Source organism: Prunus dulcis, chromosome 4 (assembly GCF_902201215.1).
Source record: "Prunus dulcis chromosome 4, ALMONDv2, whole genome shotgun sequence".
Classification (NCBI taxonomy): Eukaryota; Viridiplantae; Streptophyta; class Magnoliopsida; order Rosales; family Rosaceae; genus Prunus; species Prunus dulcis.
In genome coordinates, this window is record NC_047653.1 from 4,376,680 (window position 1) to 4,394,741 (window position 18,062).

The window sequence follows — 18,062 nt, forward strand, 5'->3', positions numbered from 1 at the left end:
CTCAGCTTTAGTCGCGCTCTGGTTTTCGTTTAGGCCTCTGTGTACTTTGGGCTTTTTGCTAGTTTCGGTTGACTCTGTTTTGAGCAACCCATTTGCCTAGGCATGTTGGTTGGTACCCAATTATTGAAGATTGTACAACTTCTCTGGACACCCACAATCTTTTTCTACCAACACTATCCTTTAAATAATTTTTATCTTAAATAATGAACTAAATATTTGAAATAGAAATAAAAAATGGAAAAAAAAAAAAAAACCAACTCCCAACCTGGCCCGGTCTCCCTCTGCCGGCCACTCCACTCCTACAATAGAGTAATTTTTATCACGTGACGATGTTGAGTGACAAAAACAATTCTAAAAGAGTCGGCAACCTTACTATAATCCCTCATTATAGTCTTCCTATATTAAATATGATAACAATTGGAGTATCACATGTCCACTTAGCCAAAAGGCCCATAACATTTTGTTCATGATATACCAATTCTTGGATTTTAATATTATGAGTTACACAAAAAAAATATATATTCAGAATGGCTTTTTGGTCATTTAGAAATTTTATAATTCAATTGTTAATTTGTTACTAAAAGAAAACAAAAAAGAAGGGAAAATTATAGTTCAATGTAAAAACCCTTCTTGTTTGCCTAAAACCCTCACAGACACAGCAAGCAATCGCAAAGCCACCACCATCACCATGAGTCTAATAGCAGGCTCATACGAGAAATTCATATGGGGCTTCAAACTCAAATCCCTAAAACCCAACCCTGATTCTCAATCCCTAACCCTAACCCCACTCTTCTCCTATCCCTCCCACCTCTCCTCCATCACCACAGTTGCCACCGCTGGCTCTGCCGCGGCCTCCGGTGGCTCCGATGACACCATCCACCTCTACGACATGTCGTCCGCCACCTCCCTCGGATCTCTCCACGACCACTCGGCCACCGTCACCTCCCTCTCCTTCTTCACCCCTCCCCATCTCTCATTTCCTCTCAACCTCGTCTCCGCCGCCGCCGACGGGTCGTTTTGCATCTACGAGGCCGACCCTTTTGTCCTCCTCAAGAGCCTTAAGCCCCACAGGAAGGCCATCAACGACGTGTCGTTGCACCCTTCTGGGAAGTTGGCTTTGACCGTTGGAAAAGACGAGTGCTTGTCGATGATCAACTTGGTGAGGGGTAGGAGGAGCTTCTATTGCAGGTTGGGGAAGGAGGCTAGCTTGGTGACCTACGATGGTTCTGGGGATAAGTTCTATATGGCTATGGAAGACAAGGTTATGGTTCATGAGGCTGAGGATGCTCGGTTGCTTTGCGAGTTGGAGAATTCAAAGCGGGTTCTCTGCGTCGAGCCGGGCGAGGTTAGTTTCTTGGGCATTCTGTATTGGTTTTTTTTCTTTCCATTTTGCCTCCTTTTTGCATTTTTCAGTCTGCACATCGTCATATGAGTACATTGTCTTACACTTATCTACTTTAGTTGTAAAAATCCCAATATTGCCTTCTTTACATCTATCTGTAATTATTTACACTGCACAAAGCTATATATGTCTGCCATATATATGAGGTTACTTGTTGGGGGGAATATTAAACCATTGATAAAAGGCATTTCTCCATTTGCATTTTTTGTGATAGCTCTACTGGCAATTCTCAGTTCTCTTTTTGCTAAGATCTTTCTGACTATGCAATTCACAATCTTTCTTATCTCATGCTAAAGCAGATTGTTAGAAAGGTTATTCAAGTTTCCCTAAATATTACATTTTAATTTTTGATAGAACGGAGTTTTATATACTGGTGGTGAGGACCGCTGTATTACAGCATGGGACACAAACAGTGGGAAGGTTGCATATCGCATTGAGGATGCACACCCTGCTCGTGTGAAAGGAATTGTTGTGCTTACAAGCAAAGCTGGTGCTGTAGCCGATGATGACCCATATCTTGTAGCATCTGCCTCGTCAGATGGAGTTATACGCCTTTGGGATGTTCGCATGGCTGTTAAGGAGAAGCCAAATCCATTGGCCGAGGCTAATACAAAATCAAGGCTTACTTGTCTGGCTGGATCATCTCTTAAATGTAAGATTTACCCGTGTGTGATGGCTTGAATTTTTGTTGTTGGATAGCATGTTTTACCCCTAATGAATTGTAAGTAGTCTTGTTCTAGAGTTTTCTTTTTCTCCCATCGAGCTTGTATTGGCATGAATCTTGTAGGATAAGATTATCATATAACTTGGCAGTAAATATGTTATGTCATACGAATTCTACACACTTAACCAGTGGAATTTCTGGATGAATGGCTTTGACTTTTTAGTGTTGACTTGGTGTGTTGATTGAAGGTATAAAGAAGGATCTGACTATAGCCAAATTTTGACGCTTATATACACTCCATGTATGTTCCTACTATACATGTTGCCTTTAGCCTAGCCTTAGTATGGGCTCCAACCCTTTGCCTGATAAATGCTAAGGTAAAATATGAATATCCAATTCAAACACTCTGATAGGAATCTATTATGATGACACTAGGCCTGTTGGATTTGCATGTTAAAAGTTCAAAACTAAAAGAAACACTTAGTGTTATTTTTGTACAATCTCAAGATCAGCATTATATTGTTTTGGTGAGCTGTAGTACCTATCTTGATGTTCCAATATACCTGTCCTGATGCTACCATATGAACATGCAATTATGGATATAGGAATTTTCTGTAATTCTTGTGTCAACTTATCGTTAGTTGTCTTATTGTTTTCTTTTTCCTTCTTGTTCAGCTTTCAAACGGCCACAGATTGGAAAAAGCGATAAAAAAAGAGGAGCATGATGCAGCAACAGAAGGCGTATAAGTTATAACCAAATCAAAAAACAAAAATTGGCTTCACAGTCTTTGTAAAGGCTTTATATGTGCTTGCCTGAGAGATTCTTCAATTGCTGATAAACAGTAAAGGGAACTTCCAACGTATCAATTTTGTCGTAGAACTTGTTTGTATCAATGTTAGTGAAGTATTGGTTAATTCTGGGCCTCTTTGTATCTCTGGATTCTTTTCAAATTTTCTGGTAAAGAGACTCTGTAATCCAGAGTTTGAGTAAATTGTATGGAAGCGAATGCAGATCTCCCTTCGAAACTTCAATGTGTCCAAATGTAGTCGCGCACATTTCCAAAGATAATCCAATATTTTTGAGTAAATTGTATGGAATAATGGAAGTGAATTTAGATCTTCCTTAAAACTTCAATTTGTTCAAGATGCAGTTGCATGCAAAGCGAAACATTAGCACATTAATGCGTTACTATACCTTCCCAAATGCGTCTTTTGCTTTCCTTTTATTTTCCTCTCTAAAATCATAGTTCTCATACCGGCTGAAGTTTGTTAGTCCTAGGTAGTCGTTAATCAAATGCTCTATGAACTGGTTTTTCTCTTTTGACCTTAACTCTTGTACTCTTCTGGGTTCAAGACTAATATGTGGCTCTTGGAAATCCATTTACACAGAAGAAAAAACACTTCAATATGTTCAAAAGAAAAAACACTTCAATATGTTCAATGAATAAAATTGTCAAAAACGAAACAGTATTTCTATACTCCATCTCTGTCTCTTGCATCCTTGATTTCCCACTCCAGGTTTCTTAATATGGCATATATACCATCTGATCTTGGATGAGATCGATCCGCTACTCGGAACTCATGTAGACATCCATTTATCTCTACCCAGCTACAGCCGGGAGTTTTCTTTAGTCCTCTATCCCTGAGGAAACTCCTCATCTTAGCAACTCCATCCCACTTTCCAGCTGCAGCATATATGTTGGCAAGCAATATGTAATTTCCAGCATTTTTCGGTTCCATGGTTATAAGCTTCTCAGCAGCAAACTCTGCAACCCCAGGCTCTGAATGCAACTTACAAGCACTTAACAAAGGGCCCCAAACCCGAGCATCAGGTTTGAAAGGCATAGATTTTACAAGTTCTCTGGCTTCATTGACATGCCCAGCACGCCCTAATAGATCCACCATGCAAGCATAGTGCTCCTGGCTTGGTCGATAATTATATGTTTCAACCATCTCCTTGAAACACTCCTTCCCTTCTTGAACAAGACCTGCGTTTACGCAGGCTGTCAGTACTCCAAGAAAGGTTACTTGATCTGGTTTCAATCTCAGTTCCTTCATTTGGTTATACAACTGAAAAGATCGATACCAGTCTCCATGCTTAGCATACGCACCAATCATAGAGTTCCATGTGACTAGATCTTTATCATTGATATTCTCTTCATCAAAAAGCTTCCAGGCCGTCTCTATGCATCCACATTTTGCATAGCTGACTAGAAATGCCGTATTAACAGACGAAAGTGAGTTGAGGCTAAGTTTCACCGAGTACCCATGAAGGTATTTTACATTCTCTAGTGCCCCTAGATTCACATAAGCAGGCAAGATGTTAATAACTGTAATGAAATCGACACTGATTCCCTCAGATTTCATCTTGGAGAAGAGAGAAAGAGCGTCAAGTGACTGATCATGATTGACATATCCTTTAATCATTGCACTCCATGAAACAACAGTCTTGTTTGTCACAACATCAAAAACCTTTCGAGCCGAATTTAGACGATCACATCCACAGTACATATCAATCAGAGAATTATGAACGGACACTTGATAATCTGAACCATTTCTTATCACATGAGCATGCATTTGTTTGCCCCAATCAGTAGCTCTTAACTGTGTAATTGAAGAAATTGCAGGGATTGCAGTAAATAAATCAGCTCTAATGCCTGAACTTCCCATGCATCTCAGTAGCTCCAGTGATTCCTTAGGGTACCCAATTCGAGAATAAGCTGATATCATTATATTCCAAACAACAGAGTCCTTCTCAGGCATTTCTTCAAATACCAATTTGGCATATTCTAAATCACCTAACTTGGCATACATAGACAACAATGCAGTATTCACGGACAAATCCACACACAAATTGCTCACAACAACCAAACAATGAACAGCCTTTCCCACCTGCAATGAGTTCAAATCCACGCTTGACCTCAGCAAGTTAATCACAGTAACTGAATCAGGTTCAAATTTCTCCATTGCTTTTCCGCTTTGTGAACCCTCAGAAGTCAGAGAATTCCATTGCTTTCCCTCATTTTCAAAATTACCATAGCTTCTATACATATCAACCAAAGCAGCACCTACCAGATCATATGAATCAAAACCCAATTTCACCACATGCCCGTGAATCTTTGCCCCATTTCTAGCATCTGAACAGCAAGAACATGACTTCAAAACAAAAGGGTAAGTATTTCCCTCTGGGTACATATATTTCATGACCATTTCATTGTAAACCAAAAGGGTTCTCTCAAATTCACCAAACTCTGACAACTTTCTTAAGATTGTATTATACAGAAAGGAACTTCGGTCACTGATAGAGTTGAATACTTGTTGGGAAAGACTGAGGGCGCCAAGGTTGGCATAGCAGTCGATGAGTTTGGATGAGAGTGTTGGGTTTTGGTGCAGACCGTAAAGGACGAACCTGGCGTGGATTTGCTGGAGTTTTTTGGGATCGTTGCAGAGGTTCAAGAGGAAAGAGAGTGTGTTCAATGGTCTTGTTTGGGTCGCGGGAAAGTGTAGAAATTTGATAAGGAAGGGGTTGTGGAGAACATGTCTTGACCGTTGGGAGGGAAGCATGTTAGGCAGAAGTGACCCCAATCAACATCTTGGTGACGAGTTCACATAAAAATTGGGTCTTTAGTTGTTTAGTGGAGGCATCATGCTGGCATGGTAGAAAAGAAAATTCACTTTTTTTTTTTTTTTTTTTTTCCAGACACTTTTTTTCCTTTTCAAACCAAGAAAAATCACTTTTTCAAGGGTTAACCAAACAGAGAGAGAGAGAGAGAGAGAGAGAGAATTTATTTCAGTGTTGAAATAGAGGAGGGAGAACTAAACAGAACTTTCCGTTATTTATGGAGTTGCTGTCCTCCAAAGCTAAGCATATTGGACAACACCGATGAAAGATTTGAGCTTGTCTCAGCGCCAAGTAATCTCTTTCGTCTTCCCTCGTATTTCTCTCAATTCCCAGTAAACCCAACACTCAATTTTTCACTTCAAATTCCACAGGTAATTCCAGATCTCCCTTCTCTCAATTATTTTTGCTTTTCTTCGTCTTCTTCCATGTTCCTTTAGATTCCCCGTTTTTCTGCAACAATCTCTTCTGCTTCATTTTAATTTTATGATCTCAATTTGATTCTTGATTGAACATATCGGGTGTTTGGTTGCTGAGAAAATGTTGGAAAAGAAAAGAGCAGAAATTGATGCATAATTTTTTTTCGTCGTGTAGGAAACAGGGGAAAACTAAAACCCTTAAAGCAATTGAGCTTCATCCTGCTATTTAGATTGGTTAGCTAACTAATTGCTTTGGTTAGTGCGGTTGGCAATTCAGTTGCGTAATTAAAAGATTAATTTGATATATACAATGGGAAGTTGAGGCTCGTTCTCGACAGGGACATATAACTAAATAAAGGTTTCACTTCTGGTGGTGTATCCTTGGAACATAGTGCTGGTTAAAGTTAGTGCGCTGTTGGAGGTGTAGTGTTGAAGATTGAATTTGATGGAAGTGGATGGAAGTGCCTCAACAGTTTCTAGGGGTTCTCAATCAATTCCACTACAATCCAGGCGGCAGAGAGGTATGTTTTTCGGGTCCTTCCCATTCCTAGTCATGACTTGGTTGCCTTAGATTCTGCTCTGAAACTTTATTTAGGTTCTTTTCATGTGGTTCTGTAGCACAGATTGTTAAAAAATTGGCGTGAGTGGTCATTACCCGTGTTCCCTCTAATCGAGTCACAAATACATTGATTTATTGATTTGTGATATCTTAAGAGATAAGACATTGTACTTTTGTCAAATATGTCTAGCAGTTCAGCTGGAGGCTAATGCCTCAGATGAAATTTTTTTTTCCAGGGAATAGGTTCATAATAGATAAGACTTTGTACTTTTGTCAATAAGAGTTGAATCTAAGAATATGTTATCAAATTGCACATGAAGAAGGAGAAATTAACTCAAAAGCTTGAAAAGGCATGATCATTGAAAGTAGGGAAGGAGAAAGTAGAATGCAGTTTAAGATCAAATTGTTGTCATGACTTTTGGGAAGAGGCTAACCTGAAAAGGCCTTAAAGTCTGGTTGCACATATGCATATGCTTTAAGCAAATGCGTGACTCATCTAATTTTATCTATGTATGCCTTCTTTGACCATTTTGACATTTGGAACAATTGTTCGACATTAATGGCATGGAGCCATACAATCTGCCAATTCTTAATTTGCTTTTAGCATGAGTCTTATTTGAAAAGAAAGAAGACTTTGCACTTTATTCTTGTTCACACAAAATGGTTGTGTTTATGGTGGTTTTGTAGCTTTCTATCAGTTTACACAGCAGAGCCTCCCCGCTTGTAAGCCTGTCCTCACACCAGCATGGGTGAGTTATTAAATATCATAAGCAACTTCTTCTGTAGTATGTTATTCACTTTGTATATGTGCTTTGTGATATGGACTATCTTCTCTGCAGGTGATTACTACATTTTTATTGGTTGGTGCCATTTTCATACCAGTTGGGCTTATTACACTTCATGCCTCCCAGAACGTAATATCTTGTCTCTGTTGTTCATTGGTTCTTGTTTTCAGCTGCACCCATATTTATAGTGGAACATGAATCTGTGTGTAACCATTTGTTTGACATTGGATTCATAGGTTGTAGAAATTGTGGACCAATATGATACAGAGTGTGTCCCGGAGGCATTCAAGGGCAATAAGGTGGCCTACATCAAAGATAACTTAATCTCTAAAAACTGTTCTCGGTACTTGAAGGTAATCTTTTCTTTGTTCTTGTCTAGATTTAACTATGACATTCCTTGCGACTTGTTGATTGGATTTCTTGTCTGCTTCATTTAAGGTTGTCACAGAATATGAAACTACATATTGTCCATTAATCTAGATAATGTTTATCATCATCATCAATAATTGATTCTACGGAGCTTGATCTGTTAGGGTTGTTTTAAGAGGCAAGGCCATAAAATAACATTGTGTAGTAGAACTGTAGATGAGGAGCTGGTGGTAGGCATTTTTAAGAAATCAAATCTAGGAAAGGAGAGAATTAATGCAATAATTGCTTGCTACCCGGTGAGTGGGCAAACTTTTTTTCTTTTGTTTGTTATCCAATATCCCATGATGTAAGAAACTGATGCATTTCTGCTAAGCTGTTGTAGTTTCATTATTCAAGTTTCTTTTAAGATTGGTTAAATCTTAATATGCTACAAAACCCACGGCTACTTATTCAATTGTGTTGACTTTGAATTCTTCTATAATAAATTGGAATTATTGCACAGTTTTATAAGCTATTTCCTGGGGTCTTGGCACATGCCTTCCCAAATATTTTCCTAAATTCAGAGGCTCTGATTCCAGTAGTTTGTGTAGTTTCCAATAAACCAAAAGCTTCCACAGATTGGTCTGTGTATGTATTCACTTTAGGAACATTTCTTTATTAAATACTTTTTATTTGAAACTTATCATGCATTGGTTTGACTGTGTTGGTTTTATTCAATAAAGTTGTTTTTCATTTACTTTTTTTTTTACATATTCGTCTCTTTTTGAAGGTTTACAAGCATATGAAAGCTCCAATTTATATCTACTATCAGCTTGATAACTACTATCAAAACCACCGACGGTGAGAGCTCTTGTGTTTTTATTTTTGGCATAGCAAGGAATCCATCACTTGTTCTGATTTATCTTTCTTCCTGCCTTTTTTTTTCCGTTCGCGTTTTTCTTTTTCCATTATTCTGAAATGACTTGGTTTCTATATTGCCAACAGTTGCCTTCTTCTAAGAGATTCTTCATGATAAGCTTATAGTGCTTTGAATTCTTTCAAACAACTACTGCAGGATAATATGTAGTGCACCTGGCCTTCATACTTTAGTCATCATACATCTTTATTTTGTAGATCCTTTTGGCTCCATCTTTACCATTATGAAAAATCTTTCCTGAAGATATATCACAATGGGGGAAAAAGAAATTTAGGTGTAAAACCTTACACTCTCCTTGAACCATTGTACTAATATATTCAAATTTACTGATCTATATGGATCGTTAGTATTATAGGGATAATTTACAGGATTAAATATTTTGCTAATCCAATGGAAATTATTTTGTTCAAAATTTTCCTTTTCTTTAATACCTGTCTCAGTTTTCTTTTCTTGTTTTTTGGTGAACTTTTCAAAGGGAAACTTGGAGAAGGTCAATAGTGTCTTTGTTGTGCAGATTTTGAAATAACAAGATTTATACCTGAAGATCCTTTCTCTTCTTTTTTCTTTTTATTTTTGTTCGTCATCAAAATTCTGTAAAGCCAAATGTTTACTGAGTATTGTTCCTTATTCTATTAATCAAGAAAACCTAACTTTGATGTTACTTGTTTTGATCTCCAGCCTTAAAGTTTTACTAAGCTGATTCCCAATTTTTCAGGTATGTCAAAAGTAGAAGTGATCAGCAGCTTTTACATGGATTGGGGTACAATGACACAAGCTCCTGTAAACCTGAGGAGTCCAAGAATGGTCTTCCAACTGTTCCTTGTGGCTTGATAGCGTGGAGTTTGTTTAATGATACTTATACTTTTATTCATGGAAGAACTGAATTAAAAGTCAACAGGAAGAACATAGCATGGAAGAGTGACCGTGATCACAAATTTGGGAAGCATGTATATCCCTTTAATTTCCAGAACGGGACCTTGATCGGTGGTGGAAAGCTAGATCCAAGAATTCCTGTAAGTATTAGAGCTGTATAACAATCTATTAATTTGCTCTCTGTGCAACTATACTTTTGGATATGATGCCACCATTGATAGTTCACGGTACCTTTATGCAAGTACTCCACCTGAAGTTTTCGCCCAAGATTTGTAATGTCTAGTGAAAATATACCTTTCATTTTTCGTTTTTTACTTGAGATATTAAAATGATAATAAATGGTTGCATATCAAAACACATTAGAATGCCTCCATTTTTGCGTCTATAACCAAAGTCAAAGACAGTCCCAAAAATCAGTGTCTATACCTCCATAATATGTGATGTATATATATGCATATGTTTTTATAAATATATTTAAAGTTTTTATCAGGCTCTTCATCCTGGGGGGTCTCACCTGGCCAACTGTGCCATTTGCAAAGGATGCTGTTAAAATAAAAATAAAAAACCTCCCTTGTCTACCGCAACAAATTTTCTATAATTTCCTTGGAGTAAAACTAAGTTCTTACGAAAGTACAATATTTCTGGGGTTTTCATGAACTGTAATTTTTCTTTATTTAATTAGCTAAGCGATCAAGAAGATCTTATTGTATGGATGCGGACAGCTGCGCTCCCCAGTTTCCGGAAGCTGTATGGTAGAATTGAAGAGGATTTGGATGCAGATGATGTTCTCTTAGTCAATCTAACGAACAACTACAATACTTACAGTTTTGGTGGGAAGAAGAAGATTGTCCTTTCAACATCAAGCTGGTTAGGAGGAAAGAATGACTTCCTTGGGCTTGCCTATACTTTTGTTGGTTCGACTTCCATATTCATCTCTGTTGTCTTCTTGTTGCTACATATGAAAAATCCAAGGTAAATGTGATATATCATGCTTGACTTCTCCATCTTCTGCGTATTTTCATTGTTGCTACATCTGACATGTAAACCCCATATAGTACTAAATGGTTTTTTTTTTTTTGGTCAATTACCTCCAGATATTACTGAATTCAGTCTTAGATTTTGCTGACAAAGTGCTTTGTTTTCTAGAACTCTTTAATTGCCGTAACTGGGTTGCCTTCTCAGATTTTCCCTGCCACTGGTTGCAATACTGATTTGGTAGTTCCTCATTCATATTTGTTTTTCATGCCTTAATTCTTTCCCCGATTAGCTAAATGGCTAGATCTTCTAATCTGTTTCTTAGACTTTAATGCTGTCTTTCTCTGTTGCATTATTTGATTTGTTTATGTTTGCAGGCCCTATAGGGAAAGACCTTATCTGCCTTGGAACAAGCAAAGCGTTTCCAGCAGAAGATGTGATGATACTTTATGAATAGTTTGAATCTGTGGATTTAATGTAACCTCAACACCTACACGTGAATTATCAAAATGTTGAGCGATTTCAAAATGTACTTGCAAAAGAGAAAGGGGTTCTTTTTTGTGTAATATAGAAGAAAAACAGCATTCGAGCTAGTTACATGTTGTACATGCTACAGAATTTGTTCAGTCATTGCTGACTGGTTTTCTCTGTATTCTTGTACTATAAGATGAAAAATTAGTTTGGATGAAACTTTGTATTCAAATGGGGGTGAATGGAGCTTGGTTTCTATTTTCAATAATCTAAAGCAATCTTTGTGCTTGATAAATTTCAATCAGAGTCAGTTTGAGCTGTAGGCCTCCCAAATCAGTCCCAGTCACTAGCTAGAATGAGATTGGGTTTAGGTCTGGATTCATTTTCTTCATTTTTTTTTTTCTTTTACTATCTTGGGACTCAATTCAATTCTTAATGTCTTATCTTATCTGATCCATGCACAATTATGCTGATGTCTATTTATATATGTGAATATAACAAAACAGGAATAGGATATAGTGCAGCATATAAGATGAATTTTTTTCCTATTTTTTATGAGGTTTTTGCATCCTTTCAGCTAAAAACAACCTTCATGCAAAATTTAGATTTTAGACATGTTCAAATATGTGATGGGTGTACATTCCTAACAAAGCTTTCCAAGGCCTTTCCTCCTTACCCTATTTTTGGGACCCTATCATCTTTGAGCCCTATAAAACCTATGCCTCTAGCCCATAGCTTTCCTAGTTAAAAACAAAGGCCCCCTACACCATTGCATTGCCAGTTCCTTCCTCTTTCTTTCATCCTCCTCCTCCTAGAATCAAGAAGAAGAAGGAACTAGCAAGGATCTTCAAAAGCATTCTTTTTGGAGAGATAATGGGGAAGAGGTTCAAAAACATGCAAAATTGGGGAGAGGTTGCACCTGCAGCCCTTTCAAGAAAATCTTCTAGAGTTTTGACAAAACTAGAGACCATAATTGAAGAGGGGTCAGAAAGCAGCTTTGAAGGTGGGCAAAAGGGGATGTCTTTGTATGTTCTTCCTTTGCTCCTCACTGGGTTTATGTACATCATGTTGTACACAGATGTGGCTTGACATGGTGCATGAGAGAGGCATGTGGAGAATTTGAATGGCTCATGTCATATGTTACCTCAAGGTAATCAGTGTGTGTGTTAGGAAGAAAACGCAAAAACAATGTTACAAAGTGAGGTGGAATTTGTAGCCTATGAACTTTTTGTACTAGTGCCATTGATTGATATAATTAATTGGCTTTTCACAAGGTACTATATCTTCTCTTCTCTTCTCTCTCTACATGCGTAACGAAATTATATGATCCTTCAAAATATTTCTGGTGTCCAATCATAAACGGCCATGGTGAGGTTCTTATACCAATAGACTTGGCAAATAGAGGTTGAAAAAATTATGCTCAAAACAAATTATAAATTTCCCTTGATCGATCCCATTAGGCATATAAACCATAGCTAGACTAATTTGCCAAAGTCCACCACAAATGGGAAATTATATATATGAAGGGACAAATAAACGCCGGACACAAATTAAGCTCCATGCTCATTACATGGAATTCACAATACAATCCATTCTAGCAAGAAGAAGAAGAAATTAGGTGAATAAATAAAAAGAACACATATATTAGATGAACATTTATTCTAAGACATGATGCGTTCAGAGAACACATTTTTACTCAATTTTTTTCAAATTTGATCCCATTTATTGCATGGTTTTAGAGTGCGCTCTAAATTTATAATCTTAAATTGGTTAATCGCTTTGATTGATTTTAAGTAACAAAACCTAATGTTGAATCTCTAAATGACCATTTTATACCCTAAATGGGGTCGAAGTTGAAGAAAATTGTGGAGAACTGAGGTTTTCCTATTTCCCATTTCCACGGTTACCCGAGTTTTTATGATTTGGTAGGGAGAAATGAAAAGAAAAGAGAAAAGAAGTTGTGATGGAAAAGAAGAAGCTAATCTGATTTCAGCAAGGCTTTTACAAAATGCTTGATTTGATATGAATACTAGAGCAACATCACATATTAACCAGAACAGGTGATTGATGAAAACAAAAACCATTCCTTTCACATCTCTCACTTCCATTCTCATTTATAAATTATATTTTCCTTCTCCACCTATAATTCAGAAAACAAAAAAACCAACAACCAAAAACAAAGAAGACATGGGCTTAGCCAAGTTGGCAGCAGATATGCTTCCCACTCTGCATTCAAGTTCGAATCTCCCTCCTCATAGTTTAGATTAGATTAAAGTAGAATATCATTTGTATTAAAAAAACAAAAAACAAAAGAAACGTATATTTTTAAACAGGCCAAGAGTTTTCAACGTATAAATACCAGTGAAACTCTAAACTTAAAATAACTATGCAAAAGGCCAATAGACATTCGAAGAACCTGCCATTGATTTTCCAATAAGAATGCCATGATCATATACACTGTTCATATATATCTCTTTAGAGACGAATCTACCCTCGATCTTTCAAACTATTTCATGTACAGTTTCCTTTCCAATTCGCCTACATCTGGTAATTGGCCTATTGTCTGTACAACAAGAAATAAGAAACAAAAGAAACAAACACAGGAAGAAGAAACAATGCCCTCTTCGAAATCGGTGCAACTTCAATGCTAATTTGAGACCCCATAATATTTCCTGGTCCTTCTTCAACAATGGTTTCCAGCTTTGGACACTTTGAAGATTTCTGGTGCGTTATGAGCAGAGTTGGTGCAACTTCCACCCAGTTCTGCATGTAGCTTACCTCCTTCACCATCATTATCTCTCTAATCAGATAATAATATTACTGCCTAATTACTCAGCTAATTGTAATTAACACAAATATGAACGATCTTAGTTGGAGATTTTTGGCGTGTGAGAAGAGATCGGTGAAGTGTTCTGTATATATAATGGTGATTAATGCGAGATTATAGGAGGTGGTAGCTGGCAAATGACCATGGAGCATCAATCTTGGGTGACACATAATGCATGGAGTTTGAAGAAGTCTATGGAACTTTCTAAATTTGGCAAATTTCACGTGTTACAACGTTGGAAATTTCACAAAACCACATGTTTGGGAAACCGCGTGTGATGTCTCTCAGCCATTTGGAATTTGACAAGTGCTTGGTGCACAGGAAAAATCGATGAAAAATAAATCTAGAAGACATTGCAAAACGCATATATTTAACAGTACCGGCTATAATTAAAATAAAAATGAAAAACCGTATAGCCGTTAAATTGAAATGAAAAAAATGTACCGTCGGGCGGTTATACTTAAAAAATTAGTATAACCGGACGGCTTTATTTTTATAATAAAAACGGTAGTATAGCCGAGCGGCTATACTCTTTTCATTAAAAAAACTCCAAGTATAACCGGACAGCTATACTATTTATAATAAAGAGAATAAGGCGGCGGTACTCTTTATATATAAAAAAAGGATGCGTACAGTGACTAGGTGCCACTTGTCCAAAAAGTAAAGCATGGCGGCTATACTATTTAAAAAAAGAAAGAAAAGGAAAAAACAAGTAGATGCTATTTCTTAACAAATTTCTAACAATTCTAGTATAGCCAAGTGGCTATACTGTATAAAGACCGGCCCTATGCTATGTTTCAAACATGTAAGGCCGTGCGGCTATACTATTGTTTAAACAAAATGAAAAAACGGCTATAGCCGTGCGGCTATACTATATATACACACACATATAAAGACCTGCCCAGTGCCTACTAAGGTTTAAACAAAATTACAAAACGAGTACAGCCGCCCAGCTATACCAATTTTTTTTAAACGGAAAAACTGAGTATAGCCGTGCAGCTATACCTTTTAAAAGAATATTTATTATATTAATTCAATAATATGTGTGAATTATGTGTATAATACGTGAATTTTGTGTGTCATATTGAACTTTTTGTCAAAAACATGTGTATTAGAATTAAGAAATACATTATTAAACATGAAAGTGCTAAAATCTTTATATGGATAACGACTCTGAAAAAATAAAAAATCAAAAGGGGGAAATAGAGACTCGAGTAACACACACAAATGATTTCACAAAAAACTTAATAAATCGAAATTAATTATTTTGTGGAATTTTTTATATTAAATAATAATTAAAATATAATTACTAATTAAAATAATTCAAAAAGGCTAAGATATTACCTAATTACATATATTAAATTAAACAAGTAGGCCAAAAAAAAAGAGTAAAGAAACTAATTTTTTTTTTTTAAAAAAAAAAAACCTCTCCGACAACATTTCGTTGAAACAGGCCTATGCCGGCAAAATGTTCGGGATTAAATATTCCTTTTAAACCGTATAACCGCGCGGCTATACTGTTTATTCCTGCACACAAATAATTTGACCATTGATACTTCAACTCCAGAAGCAAACTTCCTTTCTTGTTTGGCTAATCTTACAAATTTGCAGAGATTGACCTTGTCAAATAATCCATTAAATGACACTCTTCCTATTTCCTTTGGGAATCTCTCCACATCACTTGTATATCTGGAATTAAGAAACTGTAGCATGAGGGGTAAGATTCCCGATGATATAGGCAACTTAAGCAACTTGATAGCCTTAGCTATGGGAAACAATAAATTAATTGGCTCAATACCAACCTCAGTGGGAATCTCCAAGGTTTGTTAAAAAAAAATTTATTTAAAAAAAAAAAAACCGAGTATAGCCGGACGGCTGTACTATTTATAAAATTAAAAAAAAAAAAAAAAAAAAGAACCGCCTAGCGAGTAGGCGCCTACGTGTCAAAGCAAGTATTGATGTTATGTTATACAAAGTAGTCTAATTTCTATGGTTGACTAATTCATGAAGAGGAAGATGGGATATTTGTAGCAGTGCTGCAGAGGAGGCCACAATGATCATGCAAGAACAACTGAGTAACAATCTGATATGCTCCATTACACTCAGATTGCATACAGGCTGGCATTTGTACTTTTGGGCCACCTGTTACATAATAAATTGCTTGCCTCAGCTTCTTTGGTTTGGTTATAACTTACAACCAAGGTTCAATTAATTCCAGTCTTCCCTATCATATAATTCCAAATTCAAGTTAAACAGAAATTTCAGAGAGTGTAAGACTTTTCTTTGTCTGGGCTTGAGCTTTCTTTGGTCATAAATTCAAATACCATTTTCCTTTCGGTCTGACTCAAGCATAGATGCAATCACCAAAACCTGCAATACATGATCATGAACACTTCAATGGAGAAATTGATGGTAGGGAGCTTAGGCACTGATTCGAGTAGTTTAATAGCAGATGAAAAGCAGAGGCTTCTACAGGAACATACATAAGCGATCAAGATTATAAAGTTCTGTAGGACAAATCTACATGACATAAAATGTTTCACCGGAGATGACAGGTTCTCACTGTCAAAAGGCTATAGCCTTGATCACGATGAGGTCCAAATCTCCTGATTATGTATAGAGGTTTGAATTTTTTTTTTCAATTCAGCTGTATAGGCGGGTCTGGGTGGCACTAGGCGGGTCTGGGAGGCGCTAGGCGGATCTAGGCGGCGGGCGGGTCTAGGCGGACTAGGTGGGTCTAGGTGGCGCTAGGCGGATGTGGGTGCCAGGGTGGGTTTGGTTCTTTTCTTTTGTTCTTTAAGCCTACGGCCTAGCGATTCTTCTTTGAAGCCGATATTTCGAGCAAGAACTGTATCAGATGCACCACCTTCTGACCCTAGCAATATTGTGTCATTGCAGGCACATTTCTGCAGCCACTTTCTTTTAGTCTATTCTTTCACTTCATTTTCCATTATGTTTATTGATGGGATTCAAAATTATGGCAGCTCATGTTTAACAAGTTTGAATTTGATGGGAAACTGAATCCTACTTTTGTGCAAGGGGGATTTAAGCCCTTCCTTCAAAATTATAAAAGGCCATATGAGTCCACGAATATGGCAAATCACAAAATTGCACTCTCACCACACACACACACGAGAGAGAGAGAGAGAGAGAGAGAGAGAGAGAGAGAGAGAGAGAGAGAGAGGAGTTTTATGCAAAGTGTGAGAGGGTGGGGAGGAGGGATGGTGATGCGATGGGTTTTGGGTTGGCGGAGGAGGCTGCTGCATGACTTAAAATGGATCTGGGCGGTGCTAGGCAGGTGTAGGCGGGTCAAGGCAGCGCTAGGCGGTGCTAGGCAGGTCAAGGCGGATCTGGGTGCTAGGGTGGTGTTAGACATGTAGATGTCTAACCCATTAAAGTGTGGTCTTATAATCATCAAAGGATTCTAAGACTTGATATCAATTAGGAGTTCAAAACAACTAAACCTGCAGCTCTATAAAGTTAGTGTTTTAAGGGTAATATAAGAGCTAGAAGGATTCCTATCTTAATTGTGGATTAGAAGTTATAAACCTAATGCAATAAGGACTTCTTAAGAGTTTCTTGATGGGCAAGACTCTTAGGAAGATGCATATAAATACAAGTGCCCCTGCTCAACCGATCAAGCCAACCAACAAAAAGAACTTGAAGACAAGACGGCATTGGCCGGAGGTTATTACGCCGTTAAGAATTCATGAGGGCTTTTATGCTTGGGATAGGTTCGACCTATCTGTTTATATTCACCCCATCTAGAATGAGTGTATGAAGGGATCGGATTGAGGAGATGTGCTCTTGTATATTCTCGATGTGTGTTCTATCATGTGCAGTCATTAATATAGTTTACAGGTGGGTCTGGTTCTTTAAGCCTACTGCCTAGGCGGATCTGGGTGCCAGGGATGGTGATGCAATGGGTTTTGGGTGGGGGGAGGAGGCTGCTGCGCAGTAGGGGTTTAAAGTTGTTAGAAGGGGCGGCAAGAACAACTGAGTAACAATCTGATATTCTCCAATACAGTCAGATTGTATATAATAAATTGCTTGCCTCAGCTTCTTTGGTTGGTTATAACCAAGGTCCAATTAATTGCAGTCTTCCCTATAATATAATTCCAAATTCAAGTTAAACAGAAATTTCAGAGAGTGTAAGACTTTTCTTTGTCTGGGCTAGAGCTTT

The 18,062-nt window shown here is 37.4% G+C and overlaps 3 protein-coding genes across 6 annotated transcripts; 2 read left to right on the top strand and 1 right to left on the bottom strand.

Annotated features, from left to right (window-relative positions):
* Positions 1-604: 604 nt before the first annotated feature.
* Positions 605-3,154, top strand: LOC117624668 (p21-activated protein kinase-interacting protein 1-like). Its single transcript, XM_034356053.1, has 3 exons — positions 605-1,345; positions 1,757-2,054; positions 2,742-3,154. The coding sequence occupies exons 1-3, from the start codon at positions 689-691 to the stop codon at positions 2,789-2,791; spliced, it is 1,005 nt and encodes a 334-aa protein (XP_034211944.1). The 5' UTR covers positions 605-688; the 3' UTR covers positions 2,792-3,154.
* A 320-nt stretch (positions 3,155-3,474) lies between these two features.
* Positions 3,475-5,809, bottom strand: LOC117624326 (pentatricopeptide repeat-containing protein At1g11290, chloroplastic-like). The gene has a single exon (XM_034355494.1). The coding sequence runs from the start codon at positions 5,628-5,630 to the stop codon at positions 3,540-3,542; it is 2,091 nt and encodes a 696-aa protein (XP_034211385.1). The 5' UTR covers positions 5,631-5,809; the 3' UTR covers positions 3,475-3,539.
* LOC117624327 (putative ALA-interacting subunit 2) lies at positions 5,803-11,317 on the top strand. 4 transcript variants are annotated; one of them, XM_034355496.1, is made up of 10 exons: positions 5,803-6,059; positions 6,280-6,359; positions 6,443-6,625; positions 7,351-7,412; positions 7,503-7,577; positions 7,685-7,801; positions 8,587-8,657; positions 9,449-9,746; positions 10,289-10,578; positions 10,959-11,317. In XM_034355496.1, the coding sequence occupies exons 3-10, from the start codon at positions 6,550-6,552 to the stop codon at positions 11,032-11,034; spliced, it is 1,065 nt and encodes a 354-aa protein (XP_034211387.1). In that variant the 5' UTR covers positions 5,803-6,059; positions 6,280-6,359; positions 6,443-6,549; the 3' UTR covers positions 11,035-11,317. The 4 variants fall into 4 exon arrangements, 3 of the variants coding, with proteins under 3 accessions (XP_034211387.1, XP_034211386.1, XP_034211388.1); XR_004585303.1 differs by adding an exon at positions 10,753-10,821 and having other exon boundaries at positions 5,804-6,059; positions 6,280-6,625; positions 10,959-11,141; XM_034355495.1 differs by having other exon boundaries at positions 6,280-6,625.
* Positions 11,318-18,062: the final 6,745 nt, after the last annotated feature.

Excerpts from the sequence above, each read along its gene's own strand:
- LOC117624668 (XM_034356053.1), top strand. The coding sequence starts at position 689 with ATGAGTCTAATAGCAGGCTCATACGAGAAATTCATATGGGGCTTCAAA. Across the intron at positions 1,346-1,756 it reads TCTGCGTCGAGCCGGGCGAG|AACGGAGTTTTATATACTGG; the intron begins GTTAGTTTCTTG and ends AATTTTTGATAG. Across the intron at positions 2,055-2,741 it reads GGCTGGATCATCTCTTAAAT|CTTTCAAACGGCCACAGATT; the intron begins GTAAGATTTACC and ends CTTCTTGTTCAG.
- LOC117624326 (XM_034355494.1), bottom strand. The coding sequence starts at position 5,630 with ATGCTTCCCTCCCAACGGTCAAGACATGTTCTCCACAACCCCTTCCTT.
- LOC117624327 (XM_034355495.1), top strand. The coding sequence starts at position 6,550 with ATGGAAGTGGATGGAAGTGCCTCAACAGTTTCTAGGGGTTCTCAATCA. Across the intron at positions 6,626-7,350 it reads ACAATCCAGGCGGCAGAGAG|CTTTCTATCAGTTTACACAG; the intron begins GTATGTTTTTCG and ends GTGGTTTTGTAG. Across the intron at positions 7,802-8,586 it reads ACTGTTCTCGGTACTTGAAG|GTTTACAAGCATATGAAAGC; the intron begins GTAATCTTTTCT and ends CTCTTTTTGAAG.